The sequence below is a fragment of the Sinocyclocheilus rhinocerous genome, unplaced genomic scaffold, assembly GCF_001515625.1.
Source record: "Sinocyclocheilus rhinocerous isolate Xijiao unplaced genomic scaffold, SAMN03320098_v1.1 scaffold1898, whole genome shotgun sequence".
Classification (NCBI taxonomy): Eukaryota; Metazoa; Chordata; class Actinopteri; order Cypriniformes; family Cyprinidae; genus Sinocyclocheilus; species Sinocyclocheilus rhinocerous.
In genome coordinates, this window is record NW_015661023.1 from 11,744 (window position 1) to 26,607 (window position 14,864).

General features: G+C 35.4%; 1 protein-coding gene and 1 long non-coding RNA gene across 2 annotated transcripts in view; one reads left to right on the forward strand and one right to left on the reverse strand.

Moving 5' to 3' along the window:
- LOC107726194 (uncharacterized) overlaps window positions 1–13,245 on the forward strand; it is a 15,977-nt gene extending 2,732 nt beyond the window's left edge. Inside the window, exons 2-3 of the long non-coding RNA XR_001638240.1 lie at window positions 10,947–10,948; window positions 13,022–13,245. This is a non-coding gene — a long non-coding RNA (uncharacterized LOC107726194). The remainder of the gene's footprint in view (window positions 1–10,946; window positions 10,949–13,021) is intronic.
- A 662-nt stretch (window positions 13,246–13,907) lies between these two features.
- Window positions 13,908–14,588, reverse strand: LOC107726190 (histone H1-like). Its single transcript, XM_016535714.1, has one exon. The coding sequence runs from the start codon at window positions 14,536–14,538 to the stop codon at window positions 13,924–13,926; it is 615 nt and encodes a 204-aa protein (XP_016391200.1). The 5' UTR covers window positions 14,539–14,588; the 3' UTR covers window positions 13,908–13,923.
- Between the last annotated feature and the right edge of the window lie 276 nt (window positions 14,589–14,864).

A 14,864-nucleotide genomic window follows, 5' to 3' on the forward strand; every position in this document is an offset into this window, starting at 1 on the left:
TGCGGGCGCTAGATCATCGAAGCTGGTTTGCGCCTGGCCGGATGCGCTTTTATGCTTTCTGGTGCTTACGTCACCCTGCTCGTGACGTCTCGCTGCTCCATTGGACGGATTTGACACGTGCTTCAGAACGCGGTCACGCAAGGGCGTTCCCAAAGCGATCTCGACGCAGCGTGTAGTTCCCTCGGGGAACCATGGTTACATACGTAACCTAGAGACGTTTTTTTCCTGGTTAGGTCACATGTGTTAGCTGGAGGGTTTTCATTGGCTGTTGTAATAAACACCTGTTGTTTCCCGCAGGACTGTTTGTTTAGTGAGATTAAGAAACTGTGCTGGGATCAGCTGCAGCAGCTCTCTGAGATTCATCTGCTGGAGATTTTGGAGGGTAAATCTCAAATTCATCTCAACTTTAATCTGTGTCTGAACAAACAAATAAAAAGCTGCTCGTTCTCTTTTCATTGAGTCCCACTGGTATCTTTGTGTTATTGATTAAGGGTTTATTATTTTGTTTGTTTGTAAAGGTAAAGAGTTATCAGCCGAACCTGAAGAGAAATACCTTCCTTGACAGTCAGTAAGTCAAAACTCTCTGAATTATTAAAATAAAATTAAAATAGCCTTAGATGCTGGCATGGCATTAAATAAAAATATACTACTGGGTCATTCCGTGTCAGCTCAACCAAAAGTCCCCGGCTCAAATTTTAGATTTTGCTATTTTTTTTTTTTCTGAAGAAAGATAGACATGTATAGTGATGAAAGCCAAAATATTAAATGTCATGGCTGAATATTTACTGAGTAATCCACTATTTTGTAGAGGGGGGTCAAAATGGCAGTTTTCACCTGAGATTCAAAGCCAAATTACAGGGGGGAGAAAATTACTTTAAAAAGATGGCAGCATCATAATGTTATTTTTTACACAGAGATTGGTAGGTATTTTAGTACAATCTGTTGACTTTAGCAATCTTTATTGCATTATGTGCCAATGGTTACCATTCAAAAATGGGCAAACAGCACTTTTCAAGTTTTTTCTCCAATGTTTGCAGGCCTGTAACTCAAGAAGTATTACATATATATTAATGCCCTTTTAGATATTGGATCTTAACAAACTTTCCTTTTGGCATCATTATTTTTAAGGCCCTATATGGTTCAGTTCCAGAGATAATGGAATTTCAGTATGGCTCCAGGAGTAAATCATTATAATGTACACTTTTTTTTTTTTCAGTGGTCAAAAACCAAACGTGGGTCAGTCTGCAAAAAATATATAATACTTATTTTATTTTAAAGAGGAACGTCGGAAGAACAAATAATGTTGAAACTAGAGATATATCGAATTTCCTTTCGTCAAAACAACTGCATTGAACATACCTGTCTGAGTGCCATAATTATTATTTTTCCAAAGTTTGTGTGCCTATAACTCAAGAAGTATTAAAGATAATAAAAAAAATATAGATTTAAAGATAAAAAAGAAAAATATTCCTCTGTTTGCTAAAATTTCAGCAAATGGTCGCTGTGGATTCAGAAAATAGTTGATTTTGATATAATAAACTTTGTCAAAGTAATATGTATAATAATGAAATTACTTGCATACCTACCATCCGTTTCCTAAATGTTTATAATGCTAAATTTGTATAACGACTTACAAATGAGCAATGCTGTAGTACAATCAGTTCAACGTAAAGAATTAGTAACATTAGAAATTCTAGAAATATTTTTTTTTTCCTTTTTTTTTTTTTGTTCAATTCCCTCCAGAAAACAGTACAAATAATAATCTTCTTGCTGATGAAAACTGTAACGCATCACTATTTCACAGAATCAAATACGCAATATTCATCAGAAAGAACAATGTCTGTAATTGTTGAAGATTAAAGAACACAACAAAATAATGTGCTAAAGAGGGAAAAATATGAGAACATAATCATCAAGGAATCAATATGCACACAGAATAGAAACATATTAAAACTTGTGTAAGAATGACATTCATCACATCACTCAGAACGATGTATGATTGCATGTGCATCTTTAAACTGTAACCATATAAAATATTTCATTTCCAGAGGAAAGAAAATAAGCGTGTCATTGGCACTGCGTAATTCATCTAAACCGCAGTCAGAATATTTCAGCAGCCTGAGATTATCTGAGAGTTTGCTGGCATTATTGATACAGATCTCACTTCTTAAAATCAGGTGTAAGCTGGTTTTCCTTAAAGCTTTGATCAGACATGAATAATTTCAATACATCAAATACAAACACTACAATTTAGGTGCAACTTTCTCCTCTAAAATATCTTGGGCGACTAGGATTGGTACAATTGATTAATGCACTTACTTATTTAAGCAGGCCTATGTTTTATTTGCCTTGATAATTAAGGGTATGCTCTTTTTTAGCAGTGACTGATAAATAAAGCTCCAGAACATATTAGTGTACACACGTTTTGGATTTATTTTCCCAGTGTTCAAAAAACAGAAAACACAAGGAATAATAGAAAATAAACCCATGTGTCACTACACTTATGCATTCACCAATGAGAAATGTCAAATAAAAAATAAAAACGCTTCACTTCACACTGTAAAAAATGACCGTGAATTTAACGGTAAAAGACTGTAAAAATGCTACAGTAAATCCTGTTAAATGGTTAACGGTAAATGCCCCTACTATATACGGCGAAAAACTATTGGACATTACATGTATTGGACATTAATTTCACGGTAGTATACCGTTTTTACAGTGCAGTATTTGTCAGACTCTTTGCTTTCTGCTGTAATACTCAGATCAAACAGAGTCAAGGCGAGATGCTCAGATGATATTCAGCTCAACGGACAGCACATATTAAATGTTGCGTTCCACCTCAGACACATACCTGAGTGAGAGCCACAGGAGTCACACCCCAATATTTGCATTTTACCTCACTGCAGAGCTGGCTGTTTTCCAGAAACCAGGTTATTCTCTGTCCATGACCTGCTTCTGGGGCTCCTTCACTCTTGACTTTCTATAATTCACAGATTTTAATTTTTATTTTACTACAATATTATTAATTAACGTGTTTGTGTTGAAGTTGTGATTTGGGGCCCACTATAGCGTCTGGGGGCCCATATTCCATCTTAAGAGAATGTAAACAGAAAACTGGATGTGTGTTAGTATATTAAATCTGTGCATTAGTGACAGCAGTCTATTAATACAGTTGCTATTAATGTTAATCAACACAAGACAAAATCACTGACTGCTCTTGACTGAATAACTTTAATAAGGATCGGTGTACATTGAATTCGTACGGTCAAGTCTGTTCAGTTATTTTTGTAACACTTTTTATTAACATTTTCTTTTAATTTCCTCATAACACTGATGTTGCTGGACTAGATATTGTTTACTGAAAATTATTGCATTTTAATCTTAGATGTTTACTGTCATTACTGTGTCATGCATTTTCTTTTCTTTTTAATATTAATATTAATGTATTTTTCCATTTGTATGATCACAGCTTGATTGTCTTTCTGTCTGAAAACACTGACAATCTAATGCCCATCACCAGGTGAGTGAATATGGTACATTTTGTGTTGTTCACTTTACAATTACGTTTATAGTAAGTGGGAAATGCAAATTAGAAAATACGACGACTAATCTTAAAATTAATGAATAAATAGATACATATTTTGTTTTTAGGTTTGAATGATTTAGTCAGATTAATGACTGCTTATGTCTCCATCAGTGAGCTTTAGACATGTTTATTACTGTATTTTAAAGTAACAATGCAGGTTAATAGTTAAGTATTCAGAAATAAATACGTGTATCATCCATTCATCTAAGAAGTTGATTCCTGCCTTTCCTTTTTGGCTTAATTGCCATTTTACTTTCTGGTTTATTTTTTTGTTTTTTTTGTTTTTGCAGATTTGTTGTTGTTGCTTTGCATTTATGCAATTCTGTAAACCTGAGTTACCCCAAGCCACTGAGGTATACATTTGAATTTGTCAGAAAATCCTGCTTGAATTGACTTGCAAAACCTCTGAATTTGAATAACAAGATGTTGAGTCAAATTCATGTTGTTTAAATTGGTATTTTAATACTACTTTAAATATTTAATGACAAAATATTTGTATTTTAATCACACAAAACAAAACAATGCAGTTGTATGTTGACATACTTTAACTAATAAAAAGGCAATTATTTTGGTAATCATGTAATCTACTGATTATTTTGAGAATTTACTAATATTTTTAGTAATAAAAATAGACCTAAGTTAAAAACAGGCTTTAGTATAAACTAACAATGAGACAATAATAATTGGTTCAAATAAAGTATCAAAAACAAGTATTTAAATGGTTTTATTGAACAACACTGTTAAAATACATAACGTAATATGCATAATATGAACATAACCAACTTAAGTGCATTATGTATTATAACAACTACCTGCAGAGGGCGCCAATGGCCTGGTGATGTTTTTTTGAAATCGCGATGTACTACAAATCGCATATTTAGAAATGCGTGTCCTGTGTTGGCATAGGGTTATAAATGATTTACATTGCAATCTAGTGAGATAACACACTGTTTTCCCATATGAACGTTAAGCATCCCAAACTCACAGCATATGCAGAGGAAGAGTCTGAGATGGAGACCCGCTCCACGCTTGTAATTGATAACAGTGAAGCGCGTCCGACTTTATATGCATTCCCAAATGAAATCCAAACAAACAGCACATGCAATAAAAGATCGAACAATGTAATGCAAGTACTATCAAAGGTTTTATCACAAACTCAACTTTATACTGATATCACGAGACCTCAAGGAGTAATATCGCGAGATCTCGTGCGCTGCTGAAAGCCGGGCGAAATGGCTCTGTATTTATATCAGACGCGCTGCATCGTTAATTTTTGCGAGAAAAGATTGATTTTATCGAAAACAAAAAAATTAACACTAATTTCACATATACTGCCTTTTAAGCATTCAAGTACTTTTCAAGTACCTTTCCATAAATATGGCTGCTTTCAAGGGTTTTCCAGGACTTACATTTCAAAAAGTCAAATTCAAGCATCTTGTACGAACCCTGAATACATCATTTCAGAATGCTGAAAATTAGCATTCTTACACAAAACTGCTTTTTAACTGAGTAATAGGCATGGGCGTATCGATCCTGAAGTATCAATATATCGATACTGATGTGAGTATCGAAAGTAGTGATACTCAAATAAAAAAAGATTGATGCTAAGGTGTTTTATTTACCAGTAATTGATTATTTAACAAAAAATAATGCATGCAATAAGGATTAAATTGGACAAATAACCTACGTTAGCAAATAATTGTGTAGGATAGAACTATTTACCTGCTCATTGGAACGCACGCAAATGTTGCAAGACAGAACTAATCCATCACAGACAGCGTTCACTCACTGCTGACAGTGCATTCAAACAGGGCTGCGTTTCCCAAAAGTATCATAAAGCATTCATGTTTTTTGGGAACGGCAGCCCAGCACAGTGCGGGGGGAAAAAAATCATATAGCCTATGTTTGAGTTATTTCACAATAGAAAAAAATAAAATTGTAGCCTACATAGTTTGTGCAATTACATTTATTAAAATTGAACATTACAGGTTCATATTAATCACGTTCTATTTTGTAATGTTAATGTAAATCATACACTGTCAGAACAAAGGTTGCATTTTATGCATGCAACAGCCTATCACTGCAGTCCCTGATGAAAATGAACCACAGTTTAACTATAGTATTTGTAGATTTCCATGGTTACCACTACAGTAAATATATCTTAACCATGTGTAAACAAAAACATAACCTAATAAATTGAAATTAAGGCATATTGAATGCTAAAATGGGTTTCAAATAAAAAGTTGACATGGTGTTATGACTAGGGATGGGCGTATCGATCCAAAGTATCGATATATCGATACTGACGCGAGTATCGAAAGTATCGATACTCAAACAAAAAATATCGATACTAAGGTGCGTTTTATTTACCAGTGGTTTTGTTTATTTAACAAAAATAATAATAATAATGCGTACAATATGCATTGAATTGGACGAATAACCTTTGTTAGCGAGTAATTGTGTAGGATAAAACTATTTTCCTGCTCATCTGAACACACGCAAATGTTGCAAGACAGAACCAATCAATCACAGAGAGCATTCACTCACTGCTGACAGTGCATTCAAACAGGGCTGCGTTTCCCAAAAGTATCATAAGAAAGCATTAAAGCTTTTGGGAATGGCAGCCCTGAACAATGCTTATCAGAGGACAGAAAAAAACCCATAAATATTTGAGTTATTTCACAATAAACAAATTGAAATTGTAGCCTACATAGTTTGTGCAATTACAATTATTTAAATTGTATAGAAAGATAATATTGATCATGTTCTATCCTGTAATGTTAATATAAATCATACACTGTCAAAATAAAAAGGTTGCATTTTATGCATGCAACAGCCATTCACTGGCAGTCCCTAATGGCAGTACAAAATATTGCACTAAATCAAAAGTTCAAATGTTACAAATAAGTTAGAATATTAATGTTGTAATACTGGTAACACTAATATAAAAATGTGATGATATATGTTACAAAAAAGTAACAATTTTGAAATACGTTGATGGTTGTATTTTTTTGTATTTGATCTCAGTATTCCTATCAATGTTGTATAAGGGTTTTTTATGCATAATAGTAACCCTAGAATGTGATCAAACAGTTTAAAATAGCTGGGCTAAGATATATAACAGTTTTTAAGACTGCAGGAATATGTTAATTCAGTATACACATTATCCCACCGGTTACAATTGTGACTGACCATAAAATAAACATTTTCACACACTTTTCCAAAAATAAAATAAAAAATTGATTATTTCAAAGGGTTACTAATGACACATCATTTGGATATTTTCATGTCTGGGAAAAATTTGGGATTAAACGGGTTAAAATGCGTTTTAAACAAAGTTAAGTGGTTTTCAGTCCCCAATTTACTCTTAGTAATTTAATCCATTTCTGACTGACCATAAAATAAAATTTTTCACACACTTTTCCAAAAAAAAAAAAAAATTTGATTTCAAAGGGTTACTAATGACACATCATTTGGATGTTTTCATGTCTGGGAAAAATTTGGGATTAAACGGGTTCAAATGCGTTTTAAACTAAGTTAAGTGGTTTTCATTACCCATTTACTCTTAGTAATTTAATAATGTAATAAATTTCATAATTTAAAAGTTTAGTGCAGAAGTATTGAATCGGTATCGACGATACTGCCTTGAAAAATATCGGTATCGTATCGAAAACAAAATAAGGGGTATCGCCCATCCCTAGTTATGACTCATTTTAAGATATTAAGACTGCTTTAATTACCTTCTACACAAACCTACTAAAATATCACATCGTATAATTAAGTTTAAAACGGCTTTAGTTTCATATCTCATTCACACATTAGAAGCTCTTTCAGTTAATAGATGGGTGGCTCTTAAAAGAGCCTTTGTGTGTGAGCGCTGGAGCGGAGCTCTACTTGGAGCTGGTGTACTTGGTGACGGCCTTGGTGCCCTCAGACACGGCGTGTTTGGCCAGCTCCCCGGGCAGCAGCAGACGCACGGCCGGCTGGATCTCTCGGGAAGTGATGGTGGAGCGCTTGTTGTAGTGAGCGAGACGATTAAGGAAATTATGGAGGAAAAACACCCATAAAGCATCTGGTTAACTGAAAACTGAGTGTTTACTATTGTTCTTTTGCATTATTGACACTATTCTCCTGTTTAATACTGTAAAGCTGCTTTGACACAATCTGTATTGTTAAAGCGCTACATAAATAAAGGTGACTTGACTTGATAACCTGAAACTCTGTTGCTATACAATTTACAGAAACTGTAAATAAAAATACCCTTTGTGGAAAATATAACATTCGCCTTTATCTTCTGCCACATTCGGATAAAAAAAAAAAAACTAAATTTTTTTTAAAGCCTTGAATCAATTACTATTTAACTTTTTTAAAAATATTCGTGTTAAGGGTTTTCCTTTCCATTTTAATGAAAATATATTCACGATCTCAATGCACTGCTTTAAAGCATCGTTAAAATAATAATCCTGTAACGAAACTCGACATCGGTAAAACACGGACTTGTTCTGTAACCAACACTAAATTATTTATGTTTAAAGGGTGTAGTAAGAACATAGTTAGTTTTCATGTAAAGCACAAAACAGCAAGATTAACTCTTAAATGCCAGACATGTTTTCAGATACGAGAAATGTATTTTGGTAATAACAGCTTGTTTTTAAAGGCTTTTAAAATAAATAATCAGTTTTCGACTCAAAAAAAAAAAAGGTAAATATATATATATATATTTACCTTTTTTTAAAGCCTTGAATCAGTTACAATTTAACTCATTAAACTAACTTTTTGAAAAATATTTATGCTATAAGAGTTTTCATTTATTTTAATGAAAATATATTCACGATCTCAATGCACTGCTTTAAAGCATCGTTAAAATAATAATCCTGTAACGAAACTCGACATCGGTAAAACACGGACTTGTTCTGTAACCAACACTAAATTATTTATGTTTAAAGGAAGGAGTAAGAACATAGTTAGTTTTCATGTAAAGCACAAAACAGCAAGATTAACTCTTAAATGCCAGACATGTTTTCAGATACGAGAAATGTATTTTGGTAATAACAGCTTGTTTTTAAAGGCTTTTAAAATAAATAAATCAGTTTTCGGCTCAAAGTTATGAAAACACCAGTATTCCTATTTTCACTTTTTAAAACATGTTTCACAAATATTATTTGTCAACGTCCTTTCACTCAAGCAACGAAAACGAATATGGAGCAAGTGTTCCAGGGAGACATTTTACAGTTGCTTACAGGACCTAACTGAAACCAGCTCCGCGTCACATGACTCACCCCTCCCCCGCTTGTCAGAGCAGGAAACAATGTGGGTTAGTGATGGGCGATACCTCTTATTTTATTTTCGATCCGATACCGATATTTTCAAGCCCAGTATCGATACCGATACCTATAAACTAAACTGATCTTTTAAATTATTAAAATAATATAATCAGTAATTATACTCACGTAATATTAGATTTTAAAGCCATGTTTTTTAACATTCCATAGGCCTTTTGTTTACTGTCAGAAATAAAATATACTATAATTGTATTTTAGCCCTTTACTGGGGCAGTATTCTCACAGGTGCAACTATACCCTTAAAAGAGAGCATATTAGTGCCATACAAGTATGCATGCTTTAAGGGTAGATAAGTTACAAAGGTGCACCTCATGAAAAATAAACATGGTGTTACGTAAGTACTATATGTATTATTATTATTATTACCATGGTCAATTTGTGGTAACTGCACTTTTATACTGTGGCTACTGTAATAAAACCATGGTTAATTTTTGTAAAAGGCTGCCAGGCTGTTGTACCCCTAAAGCTGAAACTTTAGCATGTTTTTTTCTGACAGATTTATTAACAGCAATTACAGAACATAACACAATCCATTTGAACTTTTAACAACCAGTTTAACATAAATTTACTTGCAGAAACTAGCCAATTTAAAATAAATATTACATGTTCACAAAAGTTTGGGGTCAGCAAGATTTTGTAATAGTTTCAAGCCTCATGCTCACCAAGGCTGCACTTATTTGAAAAAATAATATTGTGAAATATAACAATTAAAAATAACTTTTTTCTATTTTAATATATTTTAAAATTAAATTTAAAATGCATCTGTGATCAAAGCTGTATTTTCAGCATCATTACTCCAGTCTTTAGTGTCACATGATCTTCAGAAATCAGTATAATACAATTTTAATATCAAGTCTATTTTTCCACTTAGAAGCTTATTTTATGCACCAAATTTCTTGATAAATAAATAAAATGGTAAAAATATATAAAAAATATATTTTTATGTGAGGATCGATCCTTACTTTCCCTAATGTGGGTTAACGCCAATCCTGATCTAATGATGTCTGTCCTTTGTTTCGTATTAAAATGTACATTTTATAAAATTAATTTGACAAATGTGATTAGATCATATCAAGATAATATTTACATATGTGCGCATTTGACAGACGCTTTTAACCAAAGCAACTTAAGTATTGTTTTGTTTCTTCTGCGTGTGTGTATATACAGTTGTGCTCAATTATTCATACCCTTGGTAAATATGATAAAAAAACAACTAACTTTTAATTGAAATTACAAAAAAATTACATTATGAAAAAAATATATTTTTCACTAGTACACTATGGCACTACACTGTTCTCCTGGAAATTCTTCTGATTAAAATACTCTGAAGTATATTAAATTCCCTTTTTCGCACCAGGGTGAATAGGAGTTACCATTTCTACCACCAGGGCAATAATTAAACATTTCCAATCAACAGAAAATGTTACAAATCTGCCTGGAAGAGGACGTGTGTTTATTTTGTGTTAAAGCGAGGTGAGGAGGAGAATTTGAGGCCAAAGACTCTGCAAAGATCACAGCTGGAGAACTGCAGAAAACAGAGTCTCGGGGTCAAAAACACCTGCATCATGTCATATCTTAAGAGAGTTTCAAGAAGAAAAAAAATCTAGAAATGAAAAAGCTCTCATCCAAAAACAAACTCCAGCACATTCATTAGCCAGACACTGGAACTCCTAACGGTACCGACTTCTATGGTCAGATGAAACAAACAAACAAAAAGCGCTTTTTAACAGCGAACACTCAAGATGGGTTTGGTGCACACAGGGATAACGTTCTACTGCTGGATCTTTAATGCTGCGGGCCTATTTTTTTTTCTGCCACAGATCCTGGACATCTTGTTCAGAATAATGGCATCATGGATTCTATTAAATACAGAAAAAAAAAAAAAAAAACTAACTTTCCATGCTAGAAATCTTATAATGGGTCATGATCCACAAACATCGAAACAGGTCACGGAGCACAAAACCAAGCTTCTGCCTTGGCTCTCAGTTCCCGGAGCTGAACCAGATGATGACTCGGAGCGGTTTTCTTGGCAAAAGGAGGTTGCAAAAAGTATTGAATAAAAGGGTATGATTAATTGACCAGTGTATGACAGAAAAAAAAAAAAAAATGAATGAAATTAAAATTTTAAAATTAAATATCAGAATACAGATATTCACAGCCTTCTTTGGTCATACTTACCAAACCAAGGGTATGTATAAATTTGAACACAGCAACGTATACACACACAGATACATACATATAGACCAAGACTGAATCAATTAAACATATTGAATAGCAAGTACATTTTCCTTATTACTTTCAGTGCTACAGTGGAAACGGTCTCGTTCAGTGCGGTGTGTGTGGCTCTTAAAAGAGCCTTTGGGGAGCACCGCAGCGGCGGGGTTAAGCGCGCTCTCCGCGGGTGCGGCGGGGCCGGCGGGGGGGGTCTGCTTGGTTCTTGCCATCGCTAAAATATACTTCTTTCTCCGTTCAGCGTATGTTGAAAATGTTTTCTATCTGATGCGTCTGCTTTTAAAGCATCAAATGGCCACGAGCTTATGATGTCATGAAAGTGCAGAGGCTTGTGATTGGCTGATGTGTGACGTCTGCGCATGACTGCTAGCCAATGACTGCAGCTTCTGTTTTCAAACAGGGCTGTTTGTGTTTCCCGCTCAAAATGCTTCGTTCAGTTTATTATTTTACGCATGATTCACTTACTCAACTTTATTTCCAGAATCAAGGTCAATCAAAACACAAAATAGTAGAATAACATTAAAAAATACTTCCTCATTGGTGACTGATTTGACAACATTATAACAGTATTCTGTGGATCATCCACCAGCAAGTATTTTTCAGCTGATCCTCATACAGTCATTGTAAGCAACCTGAAGCATACATATGCTCGCTTTTTAAAACTTAACCCACAAGGCAGCATTATAAAAATATGTACAATATGCTCTAAAAATGTTTATCTTTACGTGCTCCCAACACGACATTTTCTCAGCAATATGTTTGCTTGAACATATAACAGACACTGCCTTTACATATCATCATCATCAGCATCATCAACACTCATTATATTGTTAATGATATGACCCATTTATTAATTTTTGTTTTAGCACACACATTTAATAATTCCTCTCATAAATGAAAATATGGGATATTAAGATCTCTATGTTCTTTGGCTCTGCATATCATGGCAACCCAATTTTTTGTATTTTATTGCACATCATATCTAATCCCATAATCATAACATGTATTCAGCAGCTGTTGAAAACCAACACTACTCATAGAAACAGCTAGATCATCAGCATACTTCATGACTATGGTATGACCAACCATTCATCCAGTCTTACAGTCAATTAATTATTCCGACAATTAATTAATATAGACATTAAAAAGCGCTGGTGAAAGTAGACCTTGCTGCTCTCCATTACTTACTCTAAATGACTCGGAGACACAATTACCCCACTTTATCTGCATACTTTGATTAATGTCAAAGTTCTTAACATGGTATTAGTTAGGCCGCTTTGTCTTAGTTTACTGAACTCTATCAAAAGCATCCAATTATGAGAGGATTTTTGAATTCCATAAAGTTCTGAACATTTGTCAGTAAGATCTGCATTCAAAACACCAACCACAAAAGCACTTGCAAAATTATTTACATTAATACCAGTTATTAAAAGCAGGTCTATGTAAATATGCATCCTCTTTTTGTTGACGTGCAGATGGTGCATATAACTAACTTATCCAGACAGCAAAACACCAATAAACTTCAACATTAATATTTAATAGAGTCCAACTTTTTATGCCACAAACACTGTGCAGCCTATACAGGCTTCCTACTAACGTTGTATTTATTCGTTATGAAATACTCAATTCATTCTTTAATTTAAACGGTTGTGTAAAATAATCTCCATCTATTTACTGCGTTTTCAATTAATTATAATAAATACTCATTAGTGTAGTTATTTGGTTGATAAGTCCATCATTAAAATGGTTAATGGTTTGTCTTAATGGACTAAATAAATAGAAAGGCTCTCTCTAATGGATTAAATGGGTGGCTCTTAAAAAAAGCCTTTGTGTTTGAGAAGCAGACCAGAGATGGCGTCAGGTTGGCGACACTGGGTTGTGACTGAGGCCAAGATGGACGGAAGTGGAGTAGAGTCCGGAAGTGATCTGGATTTGGAGGATGTAGATGGCGGGGGAAATGAAAGAAACAAAAGTAGTAAGTGGACTTTAGTAGAAAAACGGAAAAGAAGGAAAGATTGGAGTCAAACATCAGGAACAGAAAGTGAGAGAGAATGTCATCAGATGAGAACAAGAAAGGAGGAGTTTAAGGTATTCACGCTCTGCGTAGTTACCTTTGTGGAGAAGTCTGTGTACACGACCGACGGGAAACTGCAGCTCTGTTCTGGAGAACCGAGTTTTGACCTTCGCTCTCGTCTTGCTACTGGTTTTCTCTCTGCCACTCATTGTCGATTAATAAATTGCATATTCTTTTAAAAGCTGAAATAATGAATTTCTGAGCCTCGGTAAGCTGCTTTTAAACGAGCGTGCCAGTCGCCCATTGGTTTAGAGCCCGTAAGATTTTAAACCAATCACTGAACTTCCCTCCAACACCCACCGCCGAAGCCACGCCTCCACAGCTGGCGCGCGGATTGTGCAGCATTTTAGACTAAACAACACATGACAGAAAACAAATTGTGATGGTGCGTTGAATAAGTTTTTAAAAATGTCGATGCAAAAACAATATTTTAATACAAATATATATATATTAGCTAATTAAATTTAAGTCAATGATCCATTAAAGCTGTTTATATTGATAAACGTGAATAACATTTTTTTTTTTTAAATGCTAAATCAACATGTAAAACATTACCAACCGCCGTAAACTTAGATATAATCTTATAAATTTACTTCCACTAAGAGTCAAAATGCAGATTTTTTTTTTCGCTCTTTCTTTAGAGTTAGTGGGTGGCTCTGAAAAGAGCCGTTGGGGAAGAAAATATTTTTTTATTTCTTTTTGGGAGCTGCCCTTTTAGGCTTGGCAGCTTTAGGCTTTGCCGCCTTGGGTTTGGCAGTCTTGGCCTTTTTGGGGCTCTTGGCTGCTTTCTTGGGCGCCGCTGGCTTCTTTGCCTTCTTGGGGCTCTTCGTCGCCTTCTTTGCGGCTGCAGCGGGTTTCTTGGCCTTCTTGGGCGATTTCTTAGCGGCGGGCTTCTTTGCCGCTGCGCTCTTGGGCTTCTTGGCAGCAGCGGGTTTCTTGGCCGCGGGCTTCTTGGCTTTAGGAGCAGCTTTCTTGGCCGGTTTCTTCTTGGTCTCGACTGGCTTCTTGCTGATCTTGAAGGAGCCGGAGGCGCCGGTCCCTTTGACCTGCAGCAGGGTGCCTTTAGTCACCAGGCTCTTGATGGCGAGCTTGACGCGGGAGTTGTTCTTCTCCACGTCGTAGCCGCCGGCGGCGAGAGCTTTCTTCAGGGCTGCGAGGGACACGCCGCTCCTCTCCTTGGACGCGGACACGGCTTTAACGATCAGCTCACCGACGCCTGGACCTGCTTTCTTGGCTTTGGCAGCGGACTTCTTCTTGGGCGCTTTGGCCGGCGGGGCGGCAGCAGCTGGAGCGGTTTCTGCCATCTCTCTGAGCGGAGTTACAGTCTTTCAAACACTGAGTTCAATGAGTGTCGCTCGAGCAGCGCTGCGCTCTTAAACAACACATGAGAACCTTATAGACTCAACCCGCCGCTCGGCGTCTGCGAGCCCCTCGCGCGTGTGTTTTCTTCTCCTACATTTAAGGACAAAACTCGAGTGCTAAAACAGTTTGACGCAGTAGAAACAAAGTGAACAGCAAACAGAGGTTCTTGGCTTTCTGTGGAGACTAAAATACGCGGCGAGGAAATGTTTGTTTTGCCCCGGTCAGATCAAACTCAAGGCGAGCATCAGCCACGGAACAAAGCGGCGTG